The sequence below is a fragment of the Macaca thibetana genome, chromosome 1 (assembly GCF_024542745.1).
Source record: "Macaca thibetana thibetana isolate TM-01 chromosome 1, ASM2454274v1, whole genome shotgun sequence".
NCBI lineage: Eukaryota > Metazoa > Chordata > Mammalia > Primates > Cercopithecidae > Macaca > Macaca thibetana.
Window position 1 is genome coordinate 7640859 of NC_065578.1, and position 12749 is coordinate 7653607.

Sequence of the window (12749 nt, forward strand, 5' to 3'; positions counted from 1 at the left end):
CCCTGCAAACGCCTGCAGTTTATGACTGCTCCTGAACATAATCATAATAACATACAAGCCTCAATACTGCTGCAAAACTATACCCTAGGAAGAGGAAGAGGAGAAGGGAGAAAAGGATGAGAAGAGGTGAGAGAAAAGCAGATAGGCTGCAGAAGACTGTAGGTGATCATGAACATTTTCCCCAGATAAGATCGGAGATCAGATATGAGCCCTCAACTTGTTTTCCCATTTACCGGCAAGAGAGGACTAGTATGCAAAACACAAAAGAACCAAGAATATAATTCGGTGTTTCTGCAGTACAGACCAAGCCTCTGATGAAACCGCTGACACTTTTATGAGACATTATTAGACAGTGAGAGATAGCATCCATACAAAATGTTCCATTTTAAATAATATGCCTTCTTCACTGTCCTTAAATGCACTTCAGGAGCCTAAAGAACGTTTCTTTTGGCAAGGGGAAATAAAAGAACAGCTGCCTGGGAAAATTCATGCTTAATTATCAGGAAGATAAAGCCATTTCGTCTCCAATGGCCATTATCATATCTTTTGTTCTTACTGGGACTCCATTCACCATTACTTCCTTTCCCTCCTAACTCACAGACAGGAAGGAAAGGAGATCTTTTCCCAGGAAGAAGCGTAGACAGCCAGAAGGGGTCCAGAGTATAGTGTTAAAAAAAGAGAAGGCGCTGGCCCATGGTTGAACTGCTGGAAGTAGAGAGATGGGAAGATGGGGTAAAAAAAAAAACAACCAAAAATCTAGCAAAACTTAATTGCTATAGGGGATAGATTCGTTTGCTATAAAAAGTCCCAATCCATTTCTCAATAAAACAGCAAATCACCCAGATGGCTAACGGTATGATAGAATCATGACATCTTGGAAAGTAGTTTATGTTTTGCTTTTGGATTTAATGCTTTACAGGATTAAAACAAAACAAAATTTAGCTGGGCGCGGTGGCTCATGCCTGTAATCTCAGTACTTTGGGAGGCTGAGGCAGGCAGATCATGATGTCAAGAGATCGAGACCATCCTGGCCAACATGGTGAAACCCTCTCTCTACTAAAAATACAAAAATTAGCTGGGTGTGGTGGTGTATGCCTGTAGTCTCCACCAAGCGATAGGGCGAGACTCCGTCTGAAAAAACAAAAAACAAAAAACAAAAAACAAGGCCAGGCGCGGTGGCTCACGCCTGTAATCCCAGCACTTTGGGAGGCCGAGGCAGGCAGATCACAAGGTCAGGAGATCAAGACCATCCTGGCTAACACGGTGAAACCCCGTCTCTACTAAAAAAAAAAAAAAAGTACAAAACATTAGCTGGGTGTGGTGGCGGGCGCCTGTAGTCCCAGCTACCCGGGAGGCTGAGGCAGGAGAATGGCGTGAACCCAGGAGGCAGTGAGCTGAGATCGTGCCACTGCACTCTAACCTGGGCGACAGAGCGAGACTCCATCTCAAAAAAAAAAAAAAATTGGTATTTTTCAACCTTGTCTCTAAAAGAAAATTTATAATTACTTCTGCAATTCCCAAGAAGAAACGAAAAATCGGACAGTTTACAGAAGTTTTCTGCAGGGTAGCTTTCATCATCTCCATCTTACTGATGCAGAAAGAGTCCAGAAAGTGCATGTTTTACCCATGGACACGAGGATGAAGCAGCAGCACAAGACTAGAACCCAGGCCACCCAGATCCAAGAGGAGAGATCTTACCAGATGGCTGGAAGGATCAAGCAGATTAAATGCCTAGAAGGTGTTAGACAAATGAAAAAAGCAACTAAGGACAGTAAAGAGAGGCATATAACCACATCCCTATGCTCATCTCTTTTTGCAAGCTAAGACCAATCTATTTTATATTTTAGTTTAACCACCAACACTGGTGTTTTAGCCAAATGCACCTAAGGCCTAACTGGCTTTATTTATGAAGACTTCTGAGCTGAAATTTATTGACTTTATTAAGTTTCTTGGCAGACTCTGGATCAGACCCTTCAAACAAACTGAGAACACAGTGACATTATTTTGCAGAGTATGCTCACCACAGAAGTAAATCTGGGATGAATCTTGTTCACATGTGCAAAACTGAACGCTCCCTGAGTGTAGAAATGTTAAAAACAAACTCCAAAAGCAAAGCCCAATTACCTCAGGGTTCAAAGTCAGGCCAACATTAGATTTAAGGCTCTCTCATTTTTCACAGTCCTTTAGTAGTCTGTATTCCACTTGGGCAAAAAAATATGCCCCCCAAATTTTTGCTCAATTAAGTTTTGTTCCCGCTGGGTACAGCGGCTCACACCTGTAATCCCAACACTTTGGGAAGCAGAGGAGGGAGGATCGCTGAAACCCAGGATTCAGAGACCTGCCTGGGCAACATAGTGAGACCCCAACTAGACAAAAAATTTTAAAAATGAGCCAGGGATGATGGCATGCACCTGCAGTCCCAGCTACTTGGGAGGATGAGGCAGGAGGATCACCTGAGCCAGGTAAGTTGAGGCTGTGGTGAACCCTGATCATGCCACTACACTCCAGCTGAGGCAACAGAGTGTGACCGTCTCAAAACAAACCAACAAAAAAATCAGTTTTGTTACTTAAATTTCATGGCTAGCAGTAATATAGTCATAATCCCTTATCTAAAATCCTTAGGATGAGAGGTTTACCAGAATTCAGAATTTTTATTTTAGCACTACAGCAAATATATCACAGCATGTAACACCCCAGCAGTGTTCAAGCAATAATCCATATTCTATCATATTAGTATTTTTAGAGTAAAACTTATACAAACTCACACAAAGTGAACTGAATTAAAAATATAAATAGCCTCCTATCAGTTCAGGTTAGGTTCAGCCATCAAATGCATTTTGGCAACAACCGTGGCATAAAATTTGTTAGATTTTCAGAACTTTCATATTTCAGAATTTGAGATAAAAGAGTATAGATCTATATTACTATAGATGCTTTATCAATATTAATAAGTATTCTAGATTAAAAAGAATGAAATATAAGTTTACACCTGATAATAACAAAGTAATTCCATGACAATTTTTTTTTTTTTTGAGACGGAGTCTCGCTCTGTCGCCCAGGCTGGAGTGCAGTGGCCAGATCTCAGCTACTGCAAGCTCCACCTCCCGGGTTCACGCCATTCTCCTGCCTCAGCCTCCCGAGTAGCTGGGACTACAGGCGCCCGCCATATCGCCTGGCTAGTATTTTTTTGTATTTTTTAGTAGAGACGGGGTTTCACCGTGTTAGCCAGGATGGTCTCGATCTCCTGACCTCGTGATCCACCCGTCTCAGCCTCCCAAAGTGTTGGGATTACAGGCTTGAGCCACCGCGCCCGGCCTAATTCCATGACAATTACCAAGAAATCCATTCTCCCCAAATGTTAAAGGCAACAAACTCTAGAGTACAGAACAGCCAGTCTGTTTTCCACGATCACACATTATTAGTTCAATAAGCAGTAATCCACCAGGAACAACAACAACAACAAAAAACAGATCCCTGACAAGACACAACATTCAGAAATATAATGACCAGGTTAGAGAAAACAATAAAATGAAGCTGTACACTGAAATTTAAAAAGGATCTATGCAAATAAATGTGAAAAAAATTCCAAACTTTCAGTGCTGATCAATATGCTAATAAAGTATGGAAAATTACATAAATCAACATGTAACTACTATTGGAAAATTAGCTCTGAGAAATAAACAATTCCATATTAAGGTTTACTTTCAACTGCTCACTTAAAGTTCCTGCATTATTTAAGGGGAGGACAACAGTCATGAAAGCCTGCAGTCATGGAATCACCATTCCTTAAATTTCCAGTGGACTTTCTTATATGCAGTATTTCACAGGACCATCACACAATTAGAAAAACTTTGGCATTTCCTTTCCACATTAACTTACATATTTACCTAAATAACTCAGGGCACTATGAGTCAGCATACAGTACACTATGTAGCCATGACTACTTACTAGTTCTACTCATTAAAACTGGGGGAAAACTAGATAGGAAATCGGCTTATCACACAGCCTCCTCCCTCACAAACTTGAAACAAAGACAGAAACAGAGGTAAATTCTGCAAGGGTATGCACCCTGGCAATTCTAAGAATTGGGCTGTGCATAGCCAGTTTTTCTATACTCTGTTAAATCAGAGGCATTTTTGGATCATTTGAGCCGCTGTGGGAACTATACCGCTAACCCCAAACTTCAGGGATATGAGGAAATGTTCAGGATAACACCAGCAAGCCAAGGCAGTAGGCTCCATTGGCTCCACTGCTGCAAATGTCTACGACGGCCTTTACACTTCAACTGTGAGAAGTTTGAGATTTGCTTCAAAGTTTATTTATAAATGGGCACTTAAGTATTTGTTCAATTCAACTCACCCAACACTACTCAAGCACATAAAACACACAAAGCAGAAGGTGGACATAGGGAACCAAGTGTAGACGAAAATCAGTGGTGACTAGAAAGGTCACTAAGAGAAGTGATTCAGGATGCAGATCCTGTAAGTGTGCTGCTATCATCATGTCTCTCTGTTCCTTATTGCATCCATATTTTAAAACAAACCCGATGGGATGTATTGCCCTGAAAGACGGCCAGCAATACACAATGAAAAATAAGAGAAGAACTTGTGTGAGTGCCTGGCTTACAAAGGTAAGTTACACATTACTTTAATAAGCATTCAACAAAACATGTGTAACTTACATTTGTAAAAAATAATTTTGGTTAGTTGTTACAAACCTGAGAGCTTAAAAGACAAAAGCTACTTCAGTTAATTAATATCACTTGTGCAACAGGAAAACTATCAAGTGATTAAATAAACACAGTATCACTAAAATAACATCCAATTCCTTTGTATCTAGAGAGAAATCCAAGCTCAAGCATTTTACAATTTACCTGGACAACAGAAAGACATGAGAAGGAAGCTAATAAATGTGTATGTAAAATAAACATTTCAAAATATAAGAGGCTTATGAAATATTACCACTGACCAGCTTCTTTATCATTGGAACATGGCATACTTTTGAAAAACACAAAACAAAACTCAAGCATCATAGTTTTTTCTTCTCGAGATGGAGGTCTTGCTCTGTTGCCCAGGCTGAAGTGCAGTGGCACAATCTTGGCTTACTGCAACCTCCGCCTCCAGGGTTCAAGCAATTCTCCTGTCTCAGCCTCCGGAGGAGCTGGGATTACAGGTGTGGGCCACCACGCCCAGCTAATTTTTGTATTTTTAGTAGAAATGGGGTTTCACCACGATGGCCAGGCTGGTCTCGAACTCCTGACTTCATGATCCGCCCACCTCCACCTCCAAAGTGCTGGGATTACAGGCGTGAGCCACCCACACCTGGCCAAGCATCATAGTTTTCTAAAGGAGAAAAGGTACTCTTCAATGAGCATTATGTTACTATCCATACATCAAGCACCATCTACAATCTAGCTTCTGATGCTATCTAGCAGCAGTCTGATGCTGTCTAGAATCTAGCACCTAATATTGAGAGGAAGAGAGGGAGGGAAACAGACAGATACACTAACATGAGCCCCAAAAGAGCTGTGGGCAGCTTCATAAAACCACAAGAAAAAAAAGTTCCCTTTTACCCGCTAGGTTGACTACCCAACAACATTCTAAGTTTTACATATGGTTTCTGAGAGTCCTCTAGAAAAATGTTCTCAATAAAATGATACCCATTTTGCCTTTATGCTTAATGTAATTCTTTTGCTAACTTCTTTGAGCCAAGTATCTTTTACTTATTTATTTATTTACTTATTTTATTTATTTATTTTTTTAAGACAGGGTCTCCCTCTGTCGCCCAAGCTGGAGTGCAGTGGTGCCAACACAGCTCACTACAGCCTTGACTTCCCAGGCTCAAGCAATCCTCCTGCCTCAGCTGCCTAAGTAGCTGGGACCACAGGTGCAGCCCACCACATCCAGTTAATTTTTACTTTATATTTTATTGAGAGGGGAGGTCATGCCATACTGCCTAGCTAGGCTGGTCTCAAACTCCTGGGCTTCAGCGCTCAAGCAATCCTCCTACTGTGGCCTCCTAAGGTTCTAGGATTACAGGCATGAGCCGCTGCGCCTGGCCATGGACGTTTTCTTTCTTTCTAAACCTTCACATGTATAAACATGCCTTGGGTGTCCAGAGCATATATTACTTGATCACCTGCTAATATCCTGTTTTTAAAATCCTTAGTAAAATATGCAGTCACATGATCAATACAGAGCAAGTATGAATACATACACTCATAAAAATTCTTCCATGTGCTACATTAAAGTAGCATCTATGACAGACATAAAAATTGTTGAATTACTTGACCCTACTGCTTCTCATTAAAAAAAATAATAATTCAAACTGTTACATAGATCTTACCAAGATGTTTTGAGAACTAGATGTGTCTGACTTATACCAGCAGTCTTACTAAAGATATTTCAGTGAGCGCTCCTGGAGTTTTATTACCAAGAGTGAACAAAACAAATGAGTAACCAACAAACTTTCCAAAATTACCTAGTCTTTTTCAATATGGTATTATGGAAGGCTTGACAGAATGGGAATGAGGGAAATAATCTACCAATTCTTAATAGTTAATCCAAAATACAGATCAACTAAAAGTGTATCTTTATCCCATCTTCTTTCAACCCAAATTTTCTCATTTTTCTTTTTCCGAATAAAACTAAAGAGCAAACAAAAAGCCACTTTAGATGTCGAAGACATTAATTACAACTCCTTCCAAAGAAGTTTACTGAAGGACTCTGGAGTCATTTTTTTTTTTAAGTATGTTACTAGTGTATGTATGTCCAGATGCATAAACTACACACACACACACACACACACACACACACACAAATGAGAAAAGGAAAAGAGTTCTCAATGAATGGACACAAGTGACTCACTTACCTTGTCTCAGGGTTATATCCTAATATGTAGAAAAATGAATCCACTCGGGCTTTGAACTCTCTAGCAGCAAATATGTCAGAAAAATGGGAGATGTTACACTTCCCTCTGGGAAAAAGAGAAAAAAAATAATTAGTAATACCCTCCACTGTTTTTGCTAACCAAACCTGGAGGGTAAGGGTAGAGGAAGCACTGAACTAGGTCCATGTGCATGGAGAATCGGCTACAAACACCACACTTCATTTTACCTATTCAGCTGTTTCATGACTGCTTCACTGTACACCTGTGTAATCTGACTGCTTTATATCACCATTTTACTAATAAAGTAAAATTAATTGAAACAACAAAGATAAACTAGAGACAGGACTATGAGAAAAAATATTAAAGTAGAAACGGAGAAAAATTAAAACCATTGTGAAAGTAAGAAAAATTCAGCCTAAAGCCTTTCTAAATCATAAAAAAAAAAAAAATGAGCCTTTTTCCCTACTATGTTATGATAGGCAGAAAGCATAACTGTTTAAAGCTAAAATGTGTAATATTTGACATGTCTTTGGAATACAGCTTCTGGCCAGTATTTTTCTTCTCCTATAATGTGCAACAAATAAAGTTAGTTGGAAATTAAAACCTAGAGAAATTTTAACTTTTTTATATAAACATGGGCCCCAATATACAAGAAGTTCTCAAATTTTGGGGTAACTTTAAATGGCTATAAGTTAGAAATCACTTTCCCATAGAAATACTAAAATAAAGCAGAGTAGAGTTTTCAGGTTCATCTACCACTTAAACCAACCTGCAGCTGAAAACTCTACAATACTTACTACAGAATGGCTTAAGCAATGTTTCCATGTACCAAGTATCAATGTAAATGCCAGAAGCATTACATCACGTGGTGAGGCCTAACTTCCAAATACAAACACACACGTGCACACACACACTCACTCCAGGATTCCCAAAGAGGCAGGGGAGGCTTAAGAACTCTAACTCCCTGGCCGGGCGCGGTGGCTCACGCCTGTAATCCCAGCACTTTGGGAGGCCGAGACGGGCGGATCACGAGGTCAGGAGATCGAGACCATCCTGGCTAACACGGTGAAACCCCGTCTCTACTAAAAAATACAAAAAACTAGCCGGGCGAGGTGGTGGGTGCCTGTAGTCCCAGCTACTCGGGAGGCTGAGGCAGGAGAATGGCATGAACCCAGGAGGCGGAGCTTGCAGTGAGCTGAGATCCGGCCACTGCACTCCAGCCTGGGCGACAGAGCGAGACTCTGTCTCAAAAAAAAAAAGAACTCTTAACTCCCTCAGCCGTCACTTTAATGTTAGGTGGAAGCCAAAGGCTACAGTGAGGTTAGAGGGAATTGGAGGACCAGAAGTTCCCATTTCATACCAAAAGCCGTGCAGCATACTTCCAGGATGTGGCCTTCTACTGCTTGAGCAGGCTATCTGTTGTGGTAAGAACTCCATGAGTATGCACAGTAACAACATACACACCAGCTAATGGCCACAGTGTTAGGAAGAGAAGCTGGCTGAGGGGTTATCAGCATGGGTTCATTCATTCACTTCCTATCAAGAAATTAAAAAGCAAGATTCTTCTTTCCCTCAAGTGCTTAAGTACCCTATAACCAAAGCAGGGTCAGCCAGGCACAGTGGTTTCATATCTGTAATCCCAGCACTTTGGGAGGTTAGGGCAGGAGGATTATTTAAGGCCAGGAATTCGAGACAAACTTGGGCAACATTAGTGAGATCCCAACTCACCACACCTGGTTAATTTTAAAATTTGCTGTAGATGGTAGTCTCACTAGGTTGCCCAGGCTGGTCTCAAACTCCTGGCTTCAAGTGATCCTCCTACCCTGGCCTCCCAAAGCACTGGGATTATAGGTGTGAACCACTGCACCCAGCCCCCATCTCCATTTTTTAAATTAAATAACAATGCTGCTGATATCAAGTCCCTTTGGGAACTACAGATTAGAAAGTATCTATAGTTCTATAGAATAGAAAGTATTCTAGGGTTACTGAGCACTTGAAACAACACTGATATAACTGAGAACTGAATTCAAAATTTTATTTGATCTTAACAAATGTAAATTTAAATAGCTACATATGGCTACTAGCTACCATAGTGAACAACACAGATTTACAAGACATTTCCATCACAGCAGAAAGTTCTATTCAAAGTGCTATAATATTCATACCTACTATTTGTAGATAGTAAGATCCAAATCAAGGAAAAATAGTCTCAGACTAAGAATCAACTTCCCAGGCCCAGAACTGCCTCCTCTAGTATTTAACTAGAACTAAAACAAGCTTCTGGGAAAGAAAAGGCAGGTACGATCTTTTTCACAAATGAACAACTGGCTCACTTTGAAACTAACTACCCATCCATACAAGGTGATTTAATCCCTGAAAGCCAGAAGAAATAGGTTCCTTTATCAGTAAAATAGAGGTAACACCTACTGCACTTACAAAGACAAAGCCTACAAAACTCTACTACACAATGCTATGTAAAGTTAAGTTATTCCTATTATTGTCCATTACTAAAGAAAACTGATTCTTCTTTTATTATTCTTTGTTATTTCACTCTTAAACTGGAGTAATTAATGATGTATCAATTAAAGGTAAAGAAAACCCATAACTCTAAACACAAACACTGGAAATTAGGTATGTTTAGGGCAGGGTTTATCAATCTCAGCACTAACGACAGTTTGTACTAAATAATTATTTATTGTCAGAGGCTGTCCTGTACATTGTAGGATATTTAAGAGCATCCTTGGCCTCTACCTAGTAGCACCCATACACATTTCTTCGTGACAATAAAAAATGTCTCAAGACTTGCCAAATGTCTCCTGTGGAGGGCAAAACTACTAGCTTACGGAAAGCCAAAAGCAATAGGAATAGAAGCATTTCATCTGATAAATGACTATGAAGTTGTCGTAAATGGGATTTTTCTCTACCATCAAGCTCTTTCTCTATTTGATTCTGTTCGTGTATATGAAAGGTATTGATATTTAAACATTTTTACTTTTTTATCCTTTCTTATGCCTCTAATTGCACTGTACCTCTAATACAATGTGGAAAAGAGTGAACATCCTTGGCTAGTCCCTGATGTCAGTGGAAATGTCTCCCAGGTGTTCTTATTAAACATGACACCAGTTTTAAAAACAATCAAACCATAATCATAGTATTGGAAAAATTGACTATTTTCCTCCTTTAGATTTAACAGTTTGATATATGCTATCAAAAGAGTGAAAAACTGAACCAACCTTGCATTCCTTGAATAAATCCCAGCTGGTCACAAAGTATTTTGTAAATAAGGTATTAAATTTTTAAAAAACAAAAAGAATTTGATTAATTACATCTAAGTTTTCTTCCTCATAAATTTGTTTTTATCTTTATTATTTCCTTCTTTGTACATTTTTATTGTTGCTGTTATTCATGAAAGGTTTATTCATAACAGCCTAGAAACAACCCAAATGTCCAGCAACAGGTAAATAAATTGTATATATGTACAATAAAATACTACACAAATACAAAGATCTTACAATAAAATACTACACAAATACAAACATCTAGTGATACATAAAATACCATGGACAATTCTTAAAAATAAAATGTTGAGTATTAAGAAGCCAGACACAAAAACAGTTTACACTGCATGATTTCGTAGCTTTAGAAGAGGAAAAAATAACTTACAGTGAGAGAAACCTGAACAGCTGGTGATTCTGGGTGGGAGGTTTTGAGAGGGAAGGATCTTGAGGGAACTTCCTGAGATGAGGGGAATATGCCAAGTCTTGTTTAGGGTCAAACAAATTTATGAAAATGTACACTTAAAATCCACATTGTACTGTATATTAAAAAACTACTGGAGGAAAGTAAAACAATGAGAACCATTACCATATAGCTGTAGCTGTTTAAAGTTGGTAATCTTGCCAGTTAGCCGGCCCTCAAACACTGAGTACTGAGCAGAGCTGAAGAAAGGGTTTCCATAACCAGGTAAGACCACCAGGATTGGCTCTGATTGGGTAGCATCCATTTGAAATATTTTACAAATCACCTCGTGAACAGTGTTTACCTTTTAAAATGTGTGCATATGTGTGCAGAAGTATGGGTATGATTTTTTAAGTATTCAGTACTTTTTATCAGAGCCCTTTTCTCATCATGATCTCTGTCAAAAGTAGGACATTATTTGACACTGTTTACAGAATAGATGAGGAGAGAGTGTTAAGAGAAAACTGCCACCACATCCACCTTGCTGAAATACCCAGTTTCAGAGCCTTCGAAAGTCCTGTATACCCTGTATCTAAAGCAATGCTTCATTGTTAACAGAAATATAACTAAGACAGGGAAGCCCCATGTGTTAGCACCCTTTCATTCAACAGTAAAAAAGGCGTCCTGGAAATGACTCATTTCAGTAATCCTTCAGTGGGGCCCCAGGGAGTTTTACACCTGGAGCATCATCTGAAGGGTCTTCTGGCTACCAAGAGGAGGCGGCTATATGAAGAGGATGAAGAAGAGACAAGAGAGTCCCTCTTATGTAAGGAGACAATACAAATGAAAACTGTGGCCTAGAAATTCATTCCCTTAAAACTACCAATAACTGGGAGGGTCTTCTTGTATCCCCAGGCATGAGCAAACCCCAAAGAAACTCATGACGAAGTGCACCAGCATACACAGAATGTTTACAGCAGCAAATCTGTTGAAAGCTATTATTATTAAGATGGAGTCTTAATAAAAAATTATTTAAAATAAAATAAATTATTAATAATAAATTTTTTTTTTTTGGAGACAGAGTCTTGCTCTGTCACCCAGAATGGAGCACAGTGGCACGATCTCGGCTCACTGCAACCTCCGCCTCCCAGGTTCAAGTGATTCTCCTGCTTCAGCCTCCCGAAGAGCCGGGATTACAGACACGTGTCACCACACCCAGCTAACTTTTTGTATTTTTAGTAGAGACGGGATTTTACTCCTCATGACCTGCCTCAACCTTCCAAAGAGGTGGGATTACAGGTGCAAGCCACCACTCCTGGCCGCCGCCTTTTTTTTTTTTGGAGATAGGGTCTCCCTCTGTCGCTTGAGCTGAAGCGCAGTGGTTTGATCTCAGTGCACTGAAGACTCAACTGCCCAGGCTCAGGTGATTCTTCCAGCTCAGCCTTCCTGGTAGCTGGGACTACAGGTATGTGCCACCACACCCAACAATTTTTTGTAGAGATAGGGTTTCACCATATTGCCCAGGCTGGTCTCAAACTCCTGGGCTCAAGCAATCTGTCCAGCTTGGCCTCTCAAAATGTTGGGATTACAGGTGTGGGCCACCATGCCTGGCCAAAAAAAAAAAAAGATAAAAAATTATATTTATATATATTTTTTTATATAAAATTTTAGTTTGTATTTCCCCTTTTGCCCAGGAGTTGCTTAACAGGAAGTTTTAAATTTCCAGGTGAAAGGACCTTCTGTTGTTTGTTTTTCTTAGTAAACTACAGTTTTATTGCATGTTAATCAAATGTTTTTTTTTCTGTGATATAATATATGACCAATTTTTGAGAAGGTGGCAAGATACATAATTCAATGTGTATTCTTTATTATTACAGGATAGAGTTCAAAATATGTCTGTAGGCCAGGTGTGGTGGCTTACGCCTGTAATCCCAGCACTTTGGGAGGCCGAGGTGGGCCGATCACAAGAGGTCAGGAGTTCAAGACCAGCCTGGCCAACAAAGTGAAACCCTGTCTCTACTAAAAATACAAAGATTAGCTGGGCATGGTGGCAGGCGTTTTTAATGCCAGCTACTTGGGAGGCTGAGGCAGGAGAATCGTTTGAACCCAGGAAGCAGAGGTTGCAGTGAGCCAAGATGGTGCCACAACAAGCAGGAGTGACAAGAGCAAGACTTAATCTCAAA

The 12749-nt window shown here is 39.8% G+C and overlaps 1 protein-coding gene across 1 annotated transcript in view; it reads right to left on the reverse strand.

Annotated features, from left to right (window-relative positions):
- RERE (arginine-glutamic acid dipeptide repeats) overlaps positions 1-12749 on the reverse strand; it is a 392536-nt gene that overhangs the window by 179149 nt on the left and 200638 nt on the right. Inside the window, 1 exon segment of the mRNA XM_050787836.1 lies at positions 6871-6975. Within this exon segment, the coding sequence (XP_050643793.1) occupies positions 6871-6975 (105 nt within the window).